At 38.7% G+C, this 9,971-nt stretch overlaps 4 protein-coding genes across 4 annotated transcripts; 2 read left to right on the forward strand and 2 right to left on the reverse strand.

Annotated features, from left to right (window-relative positions):
- Positions 1–989: 989 nt before the first annotated feature.
- Positions 990–3,296, reverse strand: JH06_4341 (map kinase; the record flags this gene model as incomplete). Its single annotated transcript, XM_014670070.1, is given in 8 exon segments — positions 990–1,295; positions 1,320–1,526; positions 1,540–1,785; positions 1,816–2,770; positions 2,801–2,929; positions 2,960–3,054; positions 3,086–3,220; positions 3,252–3,296. The coding sequence occupies 8 exon segments, from the start codon at positions 3,294–3,296 to the stop codon at positions 990–992; spliced, it is 2,118 nt and encodes a 705-aa protein (XP_014525556.1).
- A 1,006-nt stretch (positions 3,297–4,302) lies between these two features.
- Positions 4,303–5,784, reverse strand: JH06_4342 (hypothetical protein; the record flags this gene model as incomplete). The annotated part of the gene is given in 5 exon segments (XM_014670071.1): positions 4,303–4,446; positions 4,477–4,721; positions 4,751–5,497; positions 5,528–5,754; positions 5,771–5,784. The coding sequence occupies 5 exon segments, from the start codon at positions 5,782–5,784 to the stop codon at positions 4,303–4,305; spliced, it is 1,377 nt and encodes a 458-aa protein (XP_014525557.1).
- Positions 5,785–6,034: 250 nt separating this feature from the next.
- On the forward strand, positions 6,035–7,216 carry JH06_4343 (hypothetical protein; the record flags this gene model as incomplete). The annotated part of the gene is given in 8 exon segments (XM_014670072.1): positions 6,035–6,220; positions 6,250–6,350; positions 6,382–6,452; positions 6,484–6,526; positions 6,557–6,656; positions 6,685–6,868; positions 6,880–7,082; positions 7,112–7,216. 8 exon segments carry the CDS (start codon positions 6,035–6,037, stop codon positions 7,214–7,216), a joined length of 993 nt encoding a protein of 330 aa, XP_014525558.1.
- A 49-nt stretch (positions 7,217–7,265) lies between these two features.
- JH06_4344 (mannose-1-phosphate guanyltransferase beta) lies at positions 7,266–8,618 on the forward strand (the record flags this gene model as incomplete). The annotated part of the gene is made up of 9 exons (XM_014670073.1): positions 7,266–7,381; positions 7,412–7,529; positions 7,560–7,608; positions 7,639–7,702; positions 7,734–7,813; positions 7,834–7,892; positions 7,923–8,048; positions 8,076–8,273; positions 8,304–8,618. 9 exons carry the CDS (start codon positions 7,266–7,268, stop codon positions 8,616–8,618), a joined length of 1,125 nt encoding a protein of 374 aa, XP_014525559.1.
- Between the last annotated feature and the right edge of the window lie 1,353 nt (positions 8,619–9,971).

The raw sequence follows: 9,971 nt of genomic DNA on the forward strand, positions 1-9,971 counted from the left end.
CTGTTCATCAGGAGATGAGATGCTTCCTGTGGCTCATACATGTTTCTTTCAGTTGGATCTTCCTCAATATTCAACAGATGCGATAATGAGAGAACGATTGCTTGTAGCAATTCATTTTGGAGCTGGTGAGTTTATGTTACGTTAGTATGTACTGATAGTGAGTGTTTGTTAACAATCAGAGAAGACTAATAAGGATTGTAAAACACTTAAGAGTTTCTTATTGGATTTGGTTACAGGAATCAAGTTTACAATACGGGGTAAATCATAGGTGGAACTGAAGATTTGGCGATCTGGAACTACCTTACAACTACGTTCAGTATCATTTCAATATCAGTACAATGAGGTCAAAAGGATCACTCCACAATCTCGATTCACACTATTCCCACTAGTAAGGGTAGAAATGAATTGGATCATAAAAGAGCGATTCTGGGAAAAGTCCTTATATGAGTAATACCATAAATAACCTACATAAATGACCTCAGGCATTTTCTGAATAAAATCAATGATAGAATACATGATACTGTCTTGTCCTTTTTGCGCACACTGGAGATATGTAGTCATAAGGATCTGAATCTGATGTGGTCTTCGCGTCAATTTGACCATATAATCATGATCAACAAGAAGAATACGACTCAAAAATGACAATATTTCGGACTATTTTATGAGTCATAATCATATTCCAAACGCAAAGTTCTTCTTCTGTTAGATGATCAAACAGATAATCACAACACAATGCTTGTCTAAATCGTTCATACAAACTATGCTGCGTAGAATTAACTTTCAAACAGCAATCACCAACTAACATTAACAATCGTAACGCCTTCTACTCATTACAATGAATCTCATTCTGATACCAAATCATGGCCTGATCGACGAACTGTCAATGTATGAATTGTTGCAATAATATTACTATTAACCGCGGTTGTGAGAAGTTTCATGGATGGATCATTTTCAATTAAACTCGTTCTAAAACTCATTCTGTTATCACTTCAGTACATCAAATCCAGGTCCATATCTACAACCACAGGATTCTTCGCATTGAGAAGAGGGAGTAGGAAGTTCAATACACTGCAATCAAACAAGTTCTTGTGAACTTGTTGTAGATTTCTCATTAGTCTCAGAACACGAAGCTTATACTCATCAAGGTAAACAGTAGCATTTGGATTCTCTGTTTTTAGCGCATAAACAACTTTATCCAGAGCACTGTTACTGAGAATCATTGATAAATACTCCTTCTTCCCTTGTTCTGTATACAGAAGAAGGAAATCAAGGAGTTTTGCTGCTGTAAAATAACCCTATTTATGATTATCAAGAAATACCTGTACATTTTTTGAATTCAAGGATATACAGAATACAAGGCCACTGAATAATGATTTGATAACATTCATGGAGAAGAGAATATCAATGAGAACTTCGGACGAAATTGTGGTTACATTGTTAAACTCACTGATCAGACAATTGATACCACAATCAATATAACAACTAGAATCATGATCAATATGAATCATTGTACAGTTTGGTCGAATCTAACAATTGAACCGCAGAGTTGATAAGTCCACTCGTGAAGATAACTTCCAGAATGGTTCCACGATCATTACAGAGCAGTTGAAGAATAAAGATGCAAACCATCATTAATTGATCCTTCACATCTGTGCCTGATGATGCTGATTGAGTGTTGGACAACTGAAGTCCAGCAGATATAAAGTGTGTGAGAATGGAGAGTAGACCCATCATCAATAAAGGCATATGTGTTTGATGATCTTTCACCATGAGTTCTTTGATAATCTAGGAATCACTGAACATCCAAAGAGATACTTTGAGTGTAAGAAGACAGAGATTATGATTGTCGATATGAATGAGAATCACTCCAACAAGAGGATACAATCCATTGTTCGTGATGACATTAACATAACTCTTATCACTTCCTGTGACAGCTTGATAGAGATGCTGAATCGTTCCCATGAGGACTGTATCAGTAATTCGACCATCATTGTGAGTAGCCTCTGTGATGATCTGGATATTCATTATGATTTCACTCTCATGGATATTCTGATCGTTTTGTATAGGAGCTGATACAGACGAATCTGTTCCACGAGGAAGAGGAGAAGAAATAGATATGGACTTAGATGTTTCAGAAGGAGCTTCTGCAGAGACAGAACGACTAATCTCATCAGCCATCATGTCTAAATCAATATTCTCAAAAACCTCTTCGATCTCCTGAATGGAGATTGATTCCTGTCTCGTAAGTGTGGGTGATGCCACTTCTGGTGATGAAACTTCTCTGTTAAGTGTACGAGAAGATCTGCTCTTTTCACCCTGATTCGATACAGGAACAATCTTTTCTCCTTGTGTGGTTTGGTTTGTGAACCAGGGATGTTGTAATAATTCAGTTGCTGATTTCCGTTTTTTTGGATCCTTCTGGAAGCATTCGTTGATGAACGACAAGCAATCGGGCGTGATATTATTGTAAGGATTCTCGATCGGAATCACTTTGTCAGCACAAATATGGAAAAGCGCCGACATGGGAGTAAGATTAAAATAAGGAGGCTTTCCTGTGAACAATTCCACAGTCAAACAACCAACAGACCAAATGTCAGACTTGGATGTTGGAGGCTGCATTTCAATCACTTCGGGAGCCATCCAATAAGGAGATCCCATGTCAGTAGTCCCAGAGCCGTTTGGAGAAGCACCTTTGAATACAGAGATGCCGAAGTCAGCAATCTTGACATTGTTATTTTTATCTATCAGAATGTTATCAGCCTTAATGTCTCTATTTATGAATGCGAGAGAGTGAACTCACCGATGGATAATTCCTTTCTGATGGATGTGAATTAATCCCAGAAGCACTTCATGAATTATCACTTTTCCAACATCAGCCTTAAACACTCCAGACTTGATCACATTATAGAGAGACCCTCTCTCGATATATCTACACTAAAATGAATTTTTCGACACATACTCGTAACAAATATAATAATGAGATCCATTAAGAAAGTGATCCAGTAGTTTAATTACAAAGGGATGATTCAGCTGCATAATCAACTGGATCTCAGCCTATTCTTAAGTCTGTTCGTTACGATTCTACTTGTACTTGCTTCAGAGTACTGTCATCGACCCTTTCCAAACTAATTTCCTTAATTGCAGCAACAGATCCATTCGTGACATGACGTCCTCGATAAACAATGGCTTGAGCACCCTTTCCAATTACCTCTTCGAGACACTATCCCTTATAGATAATCAAATTGAATTACCCACGCACCAACAATCCTTGACGGAGTGGTAGTAGCTGAACTCATTCGTTCAAAAGAGATATCAAAACAGTTCAGATTTGAGGAACCGCGGTTTTGGATCGAACGATCAAATCTATCAAAGAAGCCATTATCTGTGGATAGAAAGTATTATATATTGTTTTTAGAGCGTTTGTATTCTCTGATCTTCTAGTTGATGGAATCATCATTCCTATCTAGTCTAGTATGCGAAGGGTCAAATCACTAACAATAGAGGGGCCTACCTGGTGTTTTGGGTGTTTCTGCGATTCTTAAGAATCGAGTTCCCTTTCTGTCTACAGGAACCCTGTCTGGTCAGAATGAAGTGCGTACAATCTTAACTGGACGATTATTTCGTAGTCACAAAGTGTTGTGTGATTGTGGAGAATCCAGATTTAAACGTAAGGTTAACTGGATAATGTTTATTACAGACGTTATCTCTGGGTAATGTTATATATCGTGTGATTCAACGGGATGACTCACAAATGTACTTCTACAATCATTATTAGGATGTAGAATTGCACTTTCAACACGAGTGGGAAGACAATTGTGCATAGTAGTAACCATCACCGCCTATGGACGACTTGTGACCCATTTCTATTGGAACCCTGCTGAACAAAGTGTCAAAATTCTAGAGCAAATTACAAAAGAAGTTCATAGTTGTTGACGTGTTTGCAACAAACCCATTTTATTAATGATTTCGCAATATTCTTTTCGTATTGCTTCTTTCATTCCGATGGTTTTCGGGGGTTTTCACCAAATGCCTGAATCTGCAAATTCTCCCTTCTTGGTTACGTCTGCACATCGAAGAGTTCTCAAAATCAAAACATAGTTTTTCATTTGGTTTCGAGAAAGGATTAACATCCCCTTCCATACATGGGGTTAGATTCCATAATGTTACCTCTTCTTTTGATAGTCTACAATGAAGATATAGAAGGGCAATTCGTTCTGGGTGACAAAACACTAGATGGCGATAGTAACAACGTTTTCCTTGCGCCTCCAAACTACATCTGAATTCACTCCTATTCTCCATTTCTTACATTCCATTAAGATTATAATCCATACATAATGGAGCACTACGTGAAGCATATGGATTCAATTCTCCACAGCGCTTTCCACAACCCGGCATATTAGCCACAAAATAAAGATTTCCAACACGTTTGACTAACGAGATTGGAATCTACATATGATCGGTGATCATGATATCAACCTTTCCTCTTATCATCTGATCCACAATAGCATCGATATGATCAGGAGGGAGATGACGATACTTACACCCTCCGGTCATCTCTCGCATACATGTCCCAGAATTCAGATAGTCATAACAAAGCTCTGCATTGGCTAGAGCATGTGGATTCAGTTCAATAGTAGTGCAAATTATCCAAACAGGAAGAGTATCAATATTATAACCGCGAGAAACACCAATAAGGTACTGAAGAAATTGGTTATTCTCTTCTACGATGAATCTGTTGCTTGAATCCTACCATCACTATTAACTTGAGTATGATAAGAAAACGTAGATCCTTGCTGAGAGATGGAAGTTGATTTATCTGTTGAAGATACTGTATCCTTAGTAAACTGCTTCGTCTGGCTGTCCTGTAGCGACGAGATACTATTATCAGAAAGACTGTCTGTTAGAGGATGAAGATTGAACGATAATTCAGATGAAGAGAGATCTACCGTATCCTCACTCAGCTCTGGAGATTGTTCGGAGTGACAAAGAGCAAAAGGATGGTCCAGTGCTGGTATATCCAAGTTGTTCACCTCAGGACTCTGCGATTTCGAGAAATGCATAATTCGTGATACATCCTGAGATGGTCCTTGCCCTAATCGTACTCCACCTCGTTTTCCTGACCCAGCATGGAATAGAGCGGGAATATCCTCTAGAAGTAAGTCTTCGATAAACGGATTTGCAGTTTTTCTCGACACAAAGGAAGGCTGCGGAAAAGATTTTGGGCGCTGACTTTCATTGATAGGATATCCTAATTCTTGCTGGTTTTCATCGATAGAATCTACTTCTTCTCGTCCTTCATCGACAGAATTTAGTACTTCTTGACATCTTCCATTCAGTTTCACTTCGTATTCATCTGGGTCAGAACTCGCAGTTATGAAATCACCTGGAATTATGATTACATCTGAGAGATCCGAAGGTAAGAGAGATAACGTGATGCTGTCTTCATTGAATACTTCCGATCTGAGTGATACACGTGAAGGAGAACCCCACTTAGGATCTAATATTCACTATTGGAACTCTGTTATACCGTTGTTAGAGTTCTTCCATCGGATGCCATTATCAACAGCATCATCACAAACATGGACGTCTTCATCCCGTCCCAAGTGCCAATTACCGCAGGAACATCTGGTATCCATATAGTTCTCCTTGGAATGCGAATAGCTCGGCAAGCCACAATGGCCAATTATATTTCTTGAACTAGCTTTACAGCCTTTGTCTCTGCTTCCACTGATACACTTTCCACATGTAGAATGACTAGAGTAAGATCAACCCAAAACTACACATACTAAGAGAGCATTCTACAGAAGGCGAGAAGAAAAGAAATGAGAATAATATAAGATCTTTACTAACTAAAATTGTAACAGTAAATGTCTAGCGAATCTAATAGGAGAAATTCATAATGTGATGACCTAATGACGCTGCCTTATCATTTTATTGGTGTTGATCAAAAATATTATCTTTGCAAGAATTTGTTAAGTAAAAATAAAAGAAAGTATTGTCATTACTTTATATTCTTAATTTGAAACTTGGTTTCATGGAGTCTGACTATCATTCCTTGAGTGCACTCTCGGTTATCGAAATCAAGGAAGCACTAAATAAGAAGCAAATTGATAATGTTGGAATCTATGATAAGGAGACATTGATCAATCTTGCTAGTGGCAAGCAATCATCTATTGATCTTAAAGCTCAGATTCCGTCATCCTATCTCCAGTTATTTGAAGTAGGAACTTGAACAGTAATGTGAACTAGTTGGAAAACAAGCGAAAGAAAGAAGCAGAAGACCGTATTAAGGGATATTTACAGCAGTTGAAGAAACGAAAAACCATAGATGAAAGGCCTGTTGTTCGACAGTGAGAAGTAAGGATTCTCGTTTATGGATAGAAATAAAGATGAGCGTTTGCTTGCTACCGTTGTTGAGAATATGCCAGCTCGATACAAGAAAGAAGAGGTCTGTATATGGTTGTTTTGTTTGATAATGACTAGTGAAATTCCTGTCTCGTGCAGGAGAAGTAAAGGACTTCCAGATGTAACTGATTCGATCTTGGATGATATGTAGGCTTGAAATTAATGATACAACCATCAATCCACGACTTCAGACACGGACAATTCTTGTCCAATACGGTTCGAAGAAGGATGCCAAGAAGTGTAAGAATCTTGTATGTTTAGTGGTACAATATAACCTAGTTTCATGGACTTGAAGTTACCAAAGGTATCCATTTAGTTGTGATGAGAGAAACCACCATGCCGAAACAAATGTTATTGGAGAATGAAATGAAAGAACTAGCTACTGCTGGATTAACGATTGTTACTCTGCTAAATATGTTTACAGCAGAGAATGTAGCAGATCGAGGTAACTCTGTGGCCAATAGTTTAGGGTAGAATATATGCAAGATATGAGAGAAGATGTTGAGGAGCAGTGCTCTCAATATGGGAAGATTACAGGACTAGCAATAAATGAGCAAGATCGCACTGTTTTGATTCGATATTCATCAGAAGCAGAGGCAGTCAAGTGCAAGAGTATTCTGGATGGTAAATTGTTTGATGGGCGAAGAATTACTGCACAACTTTCTAAAGATGAATACGTATGTTTAACTATTGTTTACGAATTAAGGCCCAACCAGTACAACAAACAAAAGGGGATGATGAATTACTTAGCGGATTCTTGGCATCAATAGCAGAGGAAGAAGCAAAATTGAAAGTGGAGTCAATGAAGTAAAGATTCTGTTTGTTATCATTGAGCTATAATGGAGAACCGTAGAAATTCAATGATTCCTTCAGATTATTATTCGATGAAGGCACTGATCCTAGTTGGCGGATTTGGGACTCGACTTAGACCCTTTTCTTTTACCAAACCAAAGCCTCTTGTGGAGTTTTGCAATCTGTAGTTGATCATGAATTATGTTATATGCAGTCCCATTGTATTCTACCAGCTTCGTGCACTTTCGCAAGTTGGAGTGAAGCAAGTAATTCTTGCTGTGAGCTACATGCCACAGCAAATGGTTGAGGCTATTCCTTTTGTCAAAGAGCATGTAAGAGACTTTATTCCATTTGATCAATAGTACGGAATCGATATTATTATTTCGGTAGAAGATACTCCTATGGGAACAGGTAGAAACGTAGATCTTTGATAATTTGCAGCTGGTCCAATTGCTCTAGCCAAGAAGTATCTTGAAGATGATGACCTGTTTTTCGTTTTTAACAGGTACAGAAAACTGGGATAATCACACTTATAGTGATGTATCTTGTACGTATCCACTTCAGAAATTGGTTGACTTTCATCGAAAGCATGGAAAGGAGGGAACAATTGTTGTAGGTACTATAGGTGCGATTAAGTTAAGGTGACAACAGTTACGGATCCATCGAAGTATGGAGTCGTTGTTGCTGATGAGAGTGTACTTTTTTGTTTTCTACTTCATCTCTAGGGCTTGATTGATCGTTTTGTTGAGAAGCCGAAGGAGTACGTCGGAAATCATATCAATGCAGGTATCTACATCTTCAACACATCGATGATCAAGAGAATTCCGGTGCGAATCATGAGTGGAAGTCATGTATAGAACAGGCCAACCTCCATCGAGCGAGAAATATTCCCAGTTATGGCTGAAGAGAAGCAGCTCTACAATATGGTGTTGGAAGACTTCTGGATGGATATTGGCCAGCCTAAGGATTACATCGCTGGAACGGGTCTGTATCTGGAGTACATTCACAAACAGACGGAATCGGTGAATGAGAGTACGTTTATTTCAGGTCCTGGAGTCATTGGGAATGTTCTTGTGGTAGGAATGAAGTAATGGATTTGATTGTAGCACAACCAAGCGAAGATTGGCAAAAATGTGAAGATTGGTCCAAATGTGGTTTTGGGAAAGAATGTTGTGATTAAGGACAATTGTGAGATTTCCAATTCTACGATCATGGAAGGATCAATTGTGGATGAAGGATGTTGTATTCGCGATTGTATTGTGGGTTGGCACAATCATATGTCTCCTCGAGTTTGTTTGGAGCGTACTTATACGGGAGATGATGTGAAGATCAAATCTGACATAGAGTTAGCTGACTATATTGTATTACCGAATAAAACGGTAGCTGAGTCCAACCCTGTAGTGAAAAAAGTGATTATGTGACTTGTTTCTTTCAAACACTTTAGTACCCATTCTTAATCCTCCTCAATTCTTCCTGACAGCGTCGAAGTTCTTGATGATCATGTTCCATCTGTTCATGCATTCGTTGATACCGCATTCCAACTACAGGCATCTGTTTCACAACAATATCATCTAAACGTTGCAAAACCTTTGCCAAGTCACTCCATTCCACAGGAGGAGTGTCATTAACAACATGCATATGAACAGCTAGACGCTGAATCAGAGGACGAATCGATTCGATTGCCGTTCTCTCGCTCCAAATCTCAGTATATTTCTTCTTCAATTGCAGATACTCCGAATTCAGTTTCTGAGATCGACGACATGTCACTTCCAGCTGATTTCTCATTCGTTCATATGGATCCAACACATGATCACATGCATCTCCTACTAGTCGATGGAGATATTGATCAGCACAAGACAGAACATCATTGAGATGAACATCACTTGGTTTCTGCAGAGACGAAACTAATAAGGTCAGCTTTTCGTGGGTTGGAATATCTTTTAGTGACGTCAGATTGGGATTGATGTGAAGGAGTTCCTCATCGATTTGTGATTCAAGGTGATTTACATAATCTGTAATGAATTCCAATTGATTATGATCTCGTAAATAGATCTCTTGAAGTTCACCATTGTCTGGCTGAGAATCGGTCGCCTTCTTTTCAGCAACAGGATTTGATGTCTGTAAACGTAATTTGTTAATTTCCAACTCCAGCCTCTCTTTCTCTTCCTTTATCCTCTCCAATTCTGATCCAGAACCAACAACCCAATTCTCCTTTTCTTGGGTCAGCTGGATCAATTCAAGCTTTGTCCGATTTAGTGCTTCCTTCAAACTCTGATTCTCTTCACCCAGTTTTCGAATTTGTTCAACGGACTGCTGCTGAATGCTCAAATAAGATTCCTTCTCCTCTCCAACTTTATTATTGAGGTCTGAATGCTTCTTCTTTGTTAATTCCAGTTCTTCACTCAACCGGTTGTTTTCTTCTTTCAATATGTCATTTTGTGTTCTGTACTCCTCTAATTCCTTTTTCAGATCCTCGTAATCCTCAGTTCCAATTCCATGGCTTTCTGACTCTTGTGCATTTGCCTGCAGATGTTGAATCTCTGTCTCTATTCATTAATATCACTCACAAGAGGATCTACCCAAGTCCCCATTTCTCTGCAGGAGAGTCTCGATAAACCCTGCTTGTGCCGTTATACACAAGTCCATCATATCTTCCTCCATTTCTGATCCATTCATCAGAGTCATTATGTTCAATCACCCTTTGTTTCTCCAAACAAACAAGACAATGAAACAGAGTACAACATCACCAACGTTTATTGGTATCTGGCCATCCA

The sequence above is a fragment of the Blastocystis sp. subtype 4 genome (genome assembly GCF_000743755.1).
Source record: "Blastocystis sp. subtype 4 strain WR1 chromosome Unknown seqid_0340, whole genome shotgun sequence".
In the NCBI taxonomy this organism is placed as follows: Eukaryota; class Bigyra; order Opalinata; family Blastocystidae; genus Blastocystis; species Blastocystis sp. subtype 4.